The following is a 13,198-nucleotide window of genomic DNA, read 5'->3' as shown; positions in this document are numbered from 1 at the left end:
CAGTGGGGAGAACAAGTATTTGATACACTGCCGATTTTGCAGGTTTTCCTACTTACAAAGCATGTAGAGGTCTGTAATTTTTATCATAGGTACACTTCAACTGTGAGAGACGGAATCTAAAACAAAAATCCAGAAAATCACATTGTATGATTTTTAAATAATTAATTTGCATTTTATTGCATGACATAAGTATTTGATCACCTACCAACCAGTAAGAATTCCGGCTCTCACAGACCTGTTAGTTTTTCTTTAAGAAGCCCTCCTGTTCTCCACTCATTACCTGTATTAACTGCACCTGTTTGAACTCGTTACCTGTATAAAAGACACCTGTCCACACACTCAATCAAACAGATTCCAACCTCTCCACAATGGCCAAGACCAGAGAGCTGTGTAAGGACATCAGGGATAAAATTGTAGACCTGCACAAGGCTGGGATGGGCTACAGGACAATAGGCAAGCAGCTTGGTGAGAAGGCAACAACTGTTGGCGCAATTATTAGAAAATGGAAGAAGTTCAAGATGACGGTCAATCACCCTCGGTCTGGGGCTCCATGCAAGATTTCACCTCGTGGGGCATCAATGATCATGAGGAAGGTGAGGGATCAGCCCAGAACTACACGGCAGGACCTGGTAAATGACCTGAAGAGAGCTGGGACCACAGTCTCAAAGAAAACCATTAGTAACACACTACGCCGTCATGGATTAAAATCCTGCAGCGCACGCAAGGTCCCCCTGCTTAAGCCAGTGCATGTCCAGGCCTGTCTGAAGTTTGCCAATGACCATCTGGATGATCCAGAGGAGGAATGGGAGAAGGTCATGTGGTCTGATGAGACAAAAAATATAGCTTTTTGGTCTAAACTCCACTCGCCGTGTTTGGAGGAAGAAGAAGTATGAGTACAACCCCAAGAACACCATCCCAACCGTGAAGCATGGAGGTGGAAACATCATTCTTTGGGGATGCTTTTCTGCAAAGGGGACAGGACGACTGCACCGTATTGAGGGGAGGATGGATGGGGCCATGTATCGCGAGATCTTGGCCAACAACCTCCTTCCCTCAGTAAGAGCATTGAAGATGGGTCGTGGCTGGGTCTTCCAGCATGACAACGACACGAAGCACACAGCCATGGCAACTAAGGAGTGGCTCCGTAAGAAGCATCTCAAGGTCCTGGAGTGGCCTAGCCAGTCTCCAGACCTGAACCCAATAGAAAATCTTTGGAGGGAGCTGAAACTCCGTATTGCCCAGCGACAGCCCCGAAACCTGAAGGATCTGGAGAAGATCTGTAGGGAGGAGTGGGCCAAAATCCCTGCTGCAGTGTGTGCAAACCTAGTCAAGAACTACAGGAAACGTATGATCTCTGTAATTGCAAACAAAGGTTTCTGTACCAAATATTAAGTTCTGCTTTTCTGATGTATCAAATACTTATGTCATGCAATAAAATGCAAATTAATTACTTAAAAATCATACAATGTGATTTTCTGGATTTTTGTTTTAGATTCCGTCTCTCATAGTTGAAGTGTACCTATGATAAAAATTACAGACCTCTACACGCTTTGTAAGTAGGAAAACCTGCAAAATCGGCAGTGTATCAAATACTTGTTCTCCCCACTGTACATATATAATAGGACCATTTTTCTGCATTGTAAATTGATGTGGAATTTTATGATTTTTTCCCTAATCGTTTTAACAGAAAACCGATGCAAAATTGTCCATGACCACATCCCTAGTGGCAACACCTGTGGCCTGTCAATGTATTTTACATAAATGCTTTCCCATCACACCTTATCCCACAAGGCTAATACCTCTCTGAATACTTCACTTGTGCAACACCTGTGGCCTGTCAATGTTCTGTATTTGACATAAATGCTATCCCATCGCACCTTATGCCACATGAGGCTGATATGAAAGGAGTAATAGCTTTGTTTGTCCTGATCTTGAATTGCTTTCATGTGTCAATCAATTGTATTTATGGACTGTGTGTGTGTGTGTGTGTGCCCGCTATTAACCTGAGCACTATTTAAGCACCTGACCCTCCCCTACCCCTCTTCCTTTTCTACCACAGACGGCTGTGTGTGAGAAGTGAGGAGGAGGGAGGTTCCTCTCTCTCTCTCTGTCGCCCAGACTCCCATCACCATGAGCTGGAGCTTCCTGACACGCCTGCTGGAGGAAATCCACAACCACTCTACCTTCGTGGGCAAGATCTGGCTTACCGTGCTCATCGTCTTCCGCATCGTCCTTACCGCCGTGGGCGGCGAGTCCATCTACTACGACGAACAGAGCAAGTTCGTGTGCAACTCAGGCCAGCCGGGCTGCGAGAACGTCTGCTATGATGCATTCGCACCGCTCTCACACGTCCGCTTCTGGGTCTTTCAGATCATCCTGGTGGCCACGCCGTCGCTCATGTACCTGGGCTACGCCGTCAACAAGATTGCCAGGCGCGAGGAGAGAGCTGAGGGTGGAGGAGGACTGTCCCAGCGCAAGCCTAGGAAGCTCTACCTCGGGGCCAGAAGGCAACACCGAGGCATGGAGGAGGCCGAGGATGACCAGGAGGAGGACCCCATGATCTATGAGGTTCCCGAGGTGGAGAGCGAGACGGGGGGAGGCGACGGGGGTGGAGGCAGGGGTGGCGGAGGAGCTGGAGGCGGCGGGTGCCAGGGTAAAGGCAAGGTGCGCCATGACGGACGCCAGCGCATCAAGGAGGACGGGCTGATGCGTATCTACGTGCTGCAGCTGCTGGCGCGTTCCATGCTAGAGGTGGCCTTTCTGGGGGGGCAGTACGCCCTCTACGGTCTGGCAGTGCCCTCCATATACGTGTGCTCGGGCCGGCCGTGCCCGCACAGTGTGGACTGCTTTGTGTCACGCCCCACCGAGAAGACCATCTTCCTGCTCATCATGTATGCCGTGTCGCTGCTCTGCTTGGCGCTCAACGTGTGGGAGATGCTCCACCTGGGCGTTGGCACCATCTGTGACATCCTGCGCTCCCGTCAGAGACCGCTCTCCGAGGAGGACCTGTATGGCCTTGGGGGTGGCGGCGGTCCTGGGGGGCCACCCACATTCCGCGACGGAGGAGGAGTAGTAGGGGGCGATGGTTACAGCAGCTACCCCTACTCCTGGAACGCCCCGTCAGCGCCGCCGGGCTACAACATCGCCGTCAAGCCCCCAACGCTGATGGTGCCGACTGTGGCGCCCGATGGGCAGCTGCCCTTCACCGACCTGAGCAACGGCAAGATGGCGTGCCGACAGAACCGCGCCAACATCGCCCAGGAGGAGAGGCGGCAGTACGCCAGCAATGAGGATAACTTCCCATCGTCGGGTGGCGTGAGGGACGCTCGTGGCGCCCTCCAGAGGGAGATTCGGCAGGCGCAGGACCGGTTGGAGTCGGCCATGCAGGCCTACAGCCATGAACAGGGCCACAACAACCCCAGCAAGCCCCATCGTGATCGCAAGCACCGGCAAGCCTCCAAGCACACCTCCAGCAAAGCCGGAAGGGGAAACAGCAGCAATAGCAGCAGCAAGTCGGGAGACGGCAAGGGCTCCGAGTGGATTTGACATCTACAATAGATCATTCTTAAAGCGGACTTAGTATATGCAGCGTTATCTTCTATAACACATTACGATATAGGAGTTATTGCTCCATTACTGAGTATATAGCTCCTACAGACATAACTGATGCTAGTGCCCCCTGGAGACAGGCTGAAATTAGTTTGTAACTTGAAGCTTGTAACATCACTAAATGCAAATGAGGTAATCAATGTCAGCTGTATCTGATGTTACAACTGTCAGCTGTACGTTGTTATGTTTTATAAATAATTCTATGTTCAAAAGAAGGAGCAATATGGGAAAAGACACAGTAATTGAGAGTCCCTTTATTTTATTTTTAAATGTGTATCGGTATAAATATGCCATATGTCGGTGCTATGACGTTATCTTTGCTTCCACAAAGAAATGGGAGACTTCTAAGCTGCATTCTTAGAAGAACTATCTGAAGTGCCTTCTTACTACACCAAGAAAAATATTGTGCGAGTAAAGAGTATGCTTCCCTTGCCAAACTGCTCACAAGATGGATGCTTGTATGTGAAATGTTTCCATAGTAAAGAGATGTTTGTGGGTCACGACTGGTACCAAGAACTGGAGTCAGAGGTTTTCTCTGTCTTTCTATCCACCTGTCTCTTTAATGGCTCTTGAGCTTCATCTGGTGGTCAAAACCGTGAACAGTGCAGACATGTTCTTAGCCTACAGTGTAGGCCTGCCCACACCATATATTTTACTATGCGTTACTGCTTAAAATATGAAATGTTTTTTTCATTGTTTTTCAGTGTTGAGTGTTCCAGGACAAGGCATTGAAAGAACCCTTTAACCGTTGAAAGACCAGTCAGTATTTTACGAGGAACTATTTAATTGTTGCTCCATTGTATGTGTGAGGAATACTATTGCCATACTATAGAGAGCATACAGAGAGGGAGAACATTTGACAACAATTGTTTATATTTTCATAATGTGTACAAAACTGTTGTTCTGTTTTTATTGTGTTTGGGAGAGACAATTAAGCAGCACTTTGATTGGTTCAGTTACTGTATGTTTTTATATGAATGTTCTTAATTTCCTCAGTTGATGACAATGTTCCACAGAAGAAGAAATATAATCTATTTTCAGTGTTGCTGAAGTTGTATGGAAAGGCTGCTTCAATGTATTGATTCAAGGGACATTACACACTCCAAAATCAAAGTTTGTCAGATGATAAAATTGTTATTTTGATGTTCTCGTCCCAGGCCCATCTGTTTTTGTAGATGTACAGTAATGATAATGAAAAATAATGAAAAAATGTCATTTCCAGATTTGCGGTGCTTATCTTTTCCATTCATTTTGGGCGTGGAATGTTTACTCATCTTGACATTAGGCTGCTTTTGTAGTTTGAAAACATCTGTATTTTTTATTTTGTAGTAGAATGTCCCTTTAATATGTTTTTACGTTGAAGTCAGGTCATGGTGTGTCATCTAGTCAGCCTAGTTTCCCTACTATCGATGGTTTGTGTTCGCCTGATGTTCTGGTACATCTCAAACCAGAGACAGTTGGTATTTTGGGGGTGAATGGGGTGGAGAAACAACTATCATTTGTAGTGACATCCATTTTGCGTTTGAGCATGTATGCCAAAACATACCACTACATGTGGGTGGGAAATAAGAGAAGGACACCTGTCTTGGCTACCTTTTTCAAATTAGCTATATGTATATTTTATTTGGCTTTTTTCCTAATTCAAATGTTAAAGTGGAGAGCTGAGAGCCCTTGCACTGTGCCAATATTTCCATTTTGGGAAATACTTTTTTGCAAAAAAAGAAAAGTCCATGTTCTGAATCATTTTTATAAAGGGAGTATGAATAAACACAAAGTTTCAAATGTTTAAGTATTTGTCTGTTGTGTTGTGTATTTTTTTGGAGTGGAATGAATTGTCCTATTTACTTACTATTTCCCACCCTATGATAAATGTAAGCACAATTATTGTGAAGAGCTTGCATATCAAGTGAAAACAAGTGTTTTGCCAATACAATTATGAGGTCTCTGTGTTACACCAGAGATACTGGATATAATAACGAGATGCTTGTGTCTCCGCCCTAGCAATGGGATTTGTTGTCCACAGAGCAGAACGGTGGGCTATCAAGCTTCCGCCTATTCCTCTGGACGTGTGGATACATCTCGTTATTTTAATACTTTTTTTGAATATTCCATGAGGGGTGTTGATGTCAACCGCTTGTATTCAATGGAGAGTGAGATGCTTGTTAGTCTTATGAATATGCATAGACCATCTCAGGGACAACTCTGATATAGAATGTTTTTTCTGAAAGTTGCTGGGATGTCATGTGCATCACACTATCAGTACACTCATAACAACCTAAGCATTACGGAACTTGTATGAGATCAAATAAGCATCACATATCAAAATAGTCATACATTTTTATCTTGACTAAACTCTCATTGCCCCCCACACAAAAAAACTTCTCACTTGCTTAATAATTAATGATCTGCTTAACGTGAACAGATTTTGGGTGGATTAAACTCTCTCGCTTCGCCTCTTCGTCTCTGGTTACACTAACTACCACAATATGACTATAAAGATGATTATTATTATTGTTATTCATTCTCCCATAAAAAAATAATTAATGATGTAGGAAGACGAATTGATAAATGGTTCAAATGTATGATATGACAAATGTATTATTTATTTATTGAACTTTATTTATTGAATATCTATTCAAGGGTCAGCAGTACTATAATTTGAAATCGCATAGGCCTATCTAAAACTCCTCCGCCTACATGCCCACACTGTTTGCCCTACTTGGCTTGCCGTAGTATGCTCAACTGCCCGGATGACAGGGGAATTTGAAAAACAATGGACTGTAAAAACCGGCGGTTGTAGCTAAAAGAGCTAACTAGTGTTGTGATATAAATTGGAAACTTAAATTCGGCAAATGATAATACTAGCTAGATAATTCTGCAACGCAAGGTAAGTCAAATAATAAGCCTGTTACTAACGTCATGTGTTTCAGCCTTTGTAACTAACGTAAAGTTAGCAGCTAGCCACAGATCAAATAGAAGGTAACTAACGTTAGCTAGCTAACCTCGAATGCATAGGTCCTACTAGTTTGCAAGCTATCGTTAAATGCTGAATTGAGCCCCTCTAGTTAACGTTAGTTGCCTGATAGACCCGACTGTAAATCACAGATTTCTGGGCTCCAATATGAATTAAAGCAGTACAAAAACGTGGAAAGTGCACTTACAAGCGAGAATGTTGAATACCTAACGTTACATATGAACTTACTCTTCCGGGTTTCTGTGCGGTTGCTCCGACCTTATTCAGGTCGAAATGTGAAACAAATATCCACAGGAAAGTATTGTTAACCCGACTTTTTAGAGCGCCAGCCAGTACTGCTGTTGAAATTTCAACTGCCACATGTACAAAACCATGTAAACACCTGCAAGACTTCGGTAAGTATAGACAGGTGGGTTGTTTAGCAAAAAAACGATGCATGAGCAAAACCGACAGGGTTGGCGTAGAATCAAAGGATCGTTGACATTATGTAAACTTTGTGCAAATGTATTTGTTTTCATTTCATAATGAGTACTTGTCTATCATATACATCGTTAGTTGTTGTTTTGCTAGCGAATTTTAGCCATGTTAGCATAGACGTGACAGACACAACACTTCAGTTAAAGTAAAGATACCTTCTTAGAAAATGACTCAAGTAAAAGTGAGTCACACAGTAGAATACCACTTGAGTAAACTTATTTGTTTTTAAATATGCTTATGTACTAAATATACTTATATATACTAATATACTAGTATATATATACTTAAGCAGTGGTGGAAAAAGTACCCAATTGTCATACATGAGTAAAAGTAAAGATACCCTAATAGAAAATGACTCGAGAAAGTGAAAGTCACCCAGTAAAATACTACTTGAGTAAACTTCTAAAAGTATTTGGTTTTAAATATACTAAAGTATCGAAAGTAAATGTAATTGCTAAAATATACATAAGTATCAAAAGTAAAAGTTTAAATCATTCCTTATTTAAACAAACCAGACGCCACCATTTTTTTGTGTATTTATTTATGGATAGCCAGGGGCACACTCAAACACTCAGACATAATTTACAAATGAAGCATTGGTGTTAGTGAGTCTGCCAGATCAGAGGCAGTAGGGATGACCAGGGGTGTTCTCTTGATAAGTGTGAAATAGAAAATTGTCCTGTCCTGCTAAGCATTCAAAATGTAACTAGTACTTTTGGATGTTAGGGAAAAATGAGTAAAAAGTACATTATTTTCTTTAGAATGTAGTGAAGTAAAAGTAGTCAAATATAAATAGTAAAATAAAGTACAGATAATCCAAAAAACGACTTAAGTAGTACTTTAAAGTATTTTTACTTAACTACTTTACAACACTGTACTTAAGTATATTCCAGGCTGTATTACATTTGGCCGTGATTGGGATTCCCATAGAGCGGTGCACAATTGGCAAAGCGTCGTTAGGGTTTGGCCGGGGTAGGCTGTCATTGTACAGTCATGGCCAAAAGTTTTGAGAATGACACAAATATACATTTTCAAAGTTTGTTGCTTCAGTGTCTTTAGGTATTTTTGTCAGATGTTACTATGGAATACTGAAGTAGAATTACAAGCATTTCATAAGTGTCAAAGGCTTTTATTGAGAATTACATTTATTTTTTATTTTTTTTATTTTTTTTTTTTTTTTTTCACCTTTATTTAACCAGGTAGGCTAGTTGAGAACAAGTTCTCATTTGCAACTGCGACCTGGCCAAGATAAAGCATAGCAGTGTGAACAGACAACACAGAGTTACACATGGAGTAAACAATAAACAAGTCAATAACATGGTAGAAAAAAAAAGAGAATCTATATACAATGTGTGCAAAAGGCATGAGGTAGGCAATAAATCGAATAATTATAATTTAGCAGATTAACACTGGAGTGATAAATCATCAGATGATCATGTGCAAGAAGAGATACTGGTGTGCAAAAGAGCAGAAAAGTAAATAAATAAAAGCAGTATGGGGGGTGAGGTAGGTAAATTGGGTGGGTAGTTTACAGATGGACTATGTACAGCTGCAGCGATCGGTTAGCTGCTCGGATAGCAGATTTTTAAAGTTGTTGAGGGAGATAAAAGTCTCCAACTTCAGAGATTTTTGCAATTCGTTCCAGTCGCAGGCAGCAGAGAACTGGAAGGAAAGGCGTCCAAATGAGGTTTTGGCTTTAGGGATGATCAGTGAGATACACCTGCTGGAGCGCGTGTTGCGGGTGGGTGTAGCCATCGTGACCAGTGAACTGAGATAAGGCGGCACTTTACCTAGCATAGCCTTGTAGATGACCTGGAGCCAGTGGGTCTGACGACGAACATGTAGCGAGGGCCAGCCGACTAGGGCATACAGGTCGCAGTGGTGGGTCGTATAAGGTGCTTTAGTAACAAAACGAATGGCACTGTGATAAACTGCATCCAGTTTGCTGAGTAGAGTATTGGAAGCTATTTTGTAGATGACATCGCCGAAGTCGAGGATCGGTAGGATAGTCAGTTTTACTAGGGTAAGTTTGGCGGCGTGAGTGAAGGAGGCTTTGTTGCGGAATAGAAAGCCGATTCTTGATTTGATTTTGGATTGGAGATGTTTTATATGAGTCTGGAAGGAGAGTTTGCAGTCTAGCCAGACACCTAGGTACTTATAGATGTCCACATAATCTAGGTCGGAACCGTCCAGGGTGGTGATGCTAGTCGGGCGTGCGGGTGCAGGCAGCGAACGGTTGAAAAGCATGCATTTGGTTTTACTAGCGTTTAAGAGCAGTTGGAGGCCACGGAAGGAGTGTTGTATGGCATTGAAGCTCGTTTGGAGGTTAGATAGCACAGTGTCCAAGGAAGGGCCGGAAGTATATAGAATGGTGTCGTCTGCGTAGAGGTGGATCAGGGAATCGCCCGCAGCAAGAGCAACATCATTGATGTATACAGAGAAAAGAGTCGGCCCGATAATTGAACCCTGTGGTACCCCCATAGAGACTGCCAGAGGACCGGACAACATGCCCTCCGATTTGACACACTGATTTCTGTCTGCAAAGTAGTTGGTGAACCAGGCAAGGCAGTCATTAGAAAAACCGAGGCTACTGAGTCTGCCGATAAGAATATGGTGATTGACAGAGTCGAAAGCCTTGGCCAGGTCGATGAAGACGGCTGCACAGTAATGTCTTTTATCGATGGCGGTTATGATATCGTTTAGTACCTTGAGCGTGGCTGAGGTGCACCCATGACCGGCTCGGAAACCGGATTGCACAGCGGAGAAGGTACGGTGGGATTCGAGATGGTCAGTGATCTGTTTGTTGACTTGGCTTTCGAAGACCTTAGATAGGCAGGGCAGGATGGATATAGGTCTGTAACAGTTTGGGTCCAGGGTGTCTCCCCCTTTGAAGAGGGGGATGACCGCGGCAGCTTTCCAATCCTTGGGGATCTCAGATGATACGAAGGAGAGGTTGAACAGGCTGGTGATAGGGGGTGCGACAATGGCGGCGGACAGTTTCAGAAATAGGGGGTCCAGATTGTCAAGCCCAGCTGATTTGTATGGGTCCAGGTTTTTCAGCTCTTTCAGAACATCTGCTATCTGGATTTGGGTAAAGGAGAAGCTGGGGAGGCTTGGGCGAGTAGCAGCGGGGGGGGCGGGGCTGTTGGCCAAGGTTGGAGTCGCCAGGAGGAAGGCATGGCCAGCCATTGAGAAATGCTTGTTGAAGTCTTCGATTATCACGGATTTATCGGTGGTGACCGTGTTACCTAGCCTCAGTGCAGTGGGCAGCTGGGAGGAGGTGCTCTTGTTCTCCATGGACTTTACAGTATCCCAGAACTTTTTGGAGTTAGAGCTACAGGATGCAAATTTCTGCTTGAAAAAGCTGGCCTTTGCTTTCCTGACTGACTGCGTGTATTGGTTCCTGACTTCCCTGAACAGTTGCATATCGCGGGGGCTCTTCGATGCTATTGCAGTTCGCCACAGGATGTTTTTGTGCTGGTCGAGGGCAGTCAGGTCTGGAGTGAACCAAGGGCTATATCTGTTCTTGGTTCTGCATTTTTTGAACGGAGCATGCTTGTCTAATATGGTGAGGAAGTAACATTTAAAGAATGACCAGGCATCCTCAACTGACGGGATGAGGTCAATATCCTTCCAGGGTACCCGGGCCAGGTCGATTAGAAAGGCCTGCTCGCAGAAGTGTTTTAGGGAGCGTTTGACAGTGATGAGGGGTGGTCGTTTGACCGCGGACCCGTGGCGGATACAGGCAATGAGGCAGTGATCGCTGAGATCTTGATTGAAGACAGCAGAGGTGTATTTGGAGGGCAGGTTGGTCAGGATAATGTCTATTAGGGTGCCCATGTTTACGGATTTAGGGTTGTACCTGGTGGGTTCCTTGATGATTTGTGTGAGATTGAGGGCATCAAGCTTGGATTGTAGGACTGCCGGGGTGTTAAGCATATCCCAGTTTAGGTCACCTAACAGAACAAACTCTGAAGCTAGATGGGGAGCGATCAATTCACAGATGGTGTCCAGGGCACAGCTGGGAGCTGAGGGGGGTCGGTAGCAGGCGGCAACAGTGAGAGACTTATTTCTGGAGAGATTAATTTTTAAAATTAGAAGTTCGAACTGTTTGGGCATAGACCTAGAAAGTATGACAGAACTTTGCAGGCTATCTCTGCAGTAGATTGCAACTCCTCCCCCTTTGGCAGTTCTATCTTGACGGAAAGTGTTATAGTTGGGTATGGAAATCTCAGAATTTTTGGTGGCCTTCCTAAGCCAGGATTCGGACACGGCAAGGACATCAGGGTTGGCAGAGTGTGCTAAAGCGGTGAGTAAGGCAAACTTAGGGAGGAGGCTTCTGATGTTGACATGCATGAGGCCAAGGCTTTTTCGATCACAGAAGTCAACAAATGAGGGTGACTGGGGACATGCAGGGCCTGGGTTTACCTCCACATCACCCGAGGAACAGAGGAGTAGTAGGATGAGGGTGCGGCTAAAGGCTATCAAAACTGGTCGCCTAGAGCGTTGGGGACAAAGAATAAAAGGAGCAGATTTATGGGCGTGGTAGAATAGATTCTGGGCATAATGTGCAGACAGGGGTATGGAGGGGCGCGGGTACAGCGGAGGCAAGCCCAGGCACTGGGTGATGATAAGAGAGGTTGTGTCTCTGGACATGCTGGTCTCAATGGGTGAGGTCACCGCATGTGTGGGGGGTGGGACAAAGGAGGTAACAGAGGTACGGAGAGTGGAACTACAGGGTCCATTGCAAACCAAAACAATGATAATGATAACTAGCCTGAACAATAGTATGCAAGGCATATTGATATATGAGAGAGACATACAATAAGGCATAAAGTGATTGCAGGTCTTGATTGGGAGAGCTAGCTAAAACAACAGGTAAGATAACAGCAGCAATAACAGGGTGCTAGTCTAACACAGCAACAACAGGTAAAAATGGCGACGACTCGGCAGAGAGGGTCGGATTAACTACACACAGATCCTGAGTTAAAGCACAGAGCCGACAGATAAAACACAAATAAACAGAATGGAGTACCGTGAATTAATGGACAGTCAAGCATGCATCAGCTATGTAGCCAAGTGATCATAGTGTCCAGGGGGCAGCCGTAGATGGAGCAGGGAGGCCTCCACTAAGCTAGCACGCGGCGTTTAAAGTTAGTAGCCCGGGGGGTGGTCTGCTCAGACGTGGTCGTGTCGACAGAGAATCCAAGCCGGATGGCGAAAGAGAGGTTGTGAATTGTAGAATTGTGTTTGCTAACTGGTGCTAGCTTCGTGGCAGTGGCGCTAGCTGCGCTAGCTGCAAGCTAGCTGTGAGGATCAGAAGTAGTGGCTCAGGGATTACGGCAGGAATCCGGCGTTGTTGTCGAGAGACAGTCCGATGCTGGTAAATTGGTGAGTAATATCCAGGCTAATAACAGGGCTGGTGTCTGTGCAGAAGGTAAAAGCTACTAGCAGCGGCAAAAAAATTGCTAAATTAGCTTGTAGCTGAATTAGACCAGTTGTGATGGATTGGCAGGGCTCTGTGTCGGCAAAAAAAAAAAGGTCCAGTCCAATTGGCAAAAGAGGTATTGTAGCCCAAGAATTCGCTGGTAGACCTCTTCGGCTAGCCGGCAGATGGGCATAGCTCGAGGCTAGCTCAAGGCTAACTGGTGCTTGCTTCGGGACAGAGGTGTTAGCCAGTAGTAGCCACTCGGTTGCAGCTAGCTAGCTGTGATGATACGGTGTAATTGTGCAGAGCTTGCGTCAGGAATCCGGTGATGTGGTAGAGAAAAAGCAGTCCTATATGCTCTGGGTTGATATCGCGCTTGCAGACTGGCAGGTATTGGCCCGGTATTGAAGCTGGCAGTGTCCGAGTTGAGGGTGAAGACCGCAGCAGTGGCTAACTGACTACTAGCTAGTAGCTAGTTATCTGGCTAGCTTCTGATTGGGTTTACGGTTCTAAAGTATAAAAAAAAATAGCAGGTCCGTACCACATTGGATGAGGCGGAATGTAGGAATGTATATTCAGTTCCTAGATGGAAAGTGAAATTAAAATATATACGAAATGTATACGAAAAATACGAAGACTATTTACACGGGACAAGACAAGACAAAGACACGTCCTACTGCCACGCCATCTTGGATTAGAGTGAAGTTGAT

The 13,198-nt window shown here is 44.8% G+C and overlaps 2 protein-coding genes across 2 annotated transcripts in view; one reads left to right on the top strand and one right to left on the bottom strand.

The window, feature by feature from the left end:
- LOC139570450 (rho-related GTP-binding protein RhoN-like) overlaps nt 1-13,198 on the bottom strand; it is a 109,418-nt gene that overhangs the window by 85,747 nt on the left and 10,473 nt on the right. The window lies entirely within an intron of this gene.
- Nucleotides 2,019-3,685, top strand: LOC139570449 (gap junction gamma-1 protein-like). Its single transcript, XM_071392337.1, has one exon. It carries the CDS (start codon nt 2,131-2,133, stop codon nt 3,544-3,546), a length of 1,416 nt encoding a protein of 471 aa, XP_071248438.1. The 5' UTR covers nt 2,019-2,130; the 3' UTR covers nt 3,547-3,685.

This window comes from Salvelinus alpinus, chromosome 3 (assembly GCF_045679555.1).
Source record: "Salvelinus alpinus chromosome 3, SLU_Salpinus.1, whole genome shotgun sequence".
Lineage (NCBI taxonomy): Eukaryota > Metazoa > Chordata > Actinopteri > Salmoniformes > Salmonidae > Salvelinus > Salvelinus alpinus.
This window is presented reverse-complemented; position numbering and strand designations above follow the sequence as displayed.

Coding starts and splice junctions, on each gene's coding strand:
- LOC139570449 (XM_071392337.1), top strand. CDS start 2,131: ATGAGCTGGAGCTTCCTGACACGCCTGCTGGAGGAAATCCACAACCAC.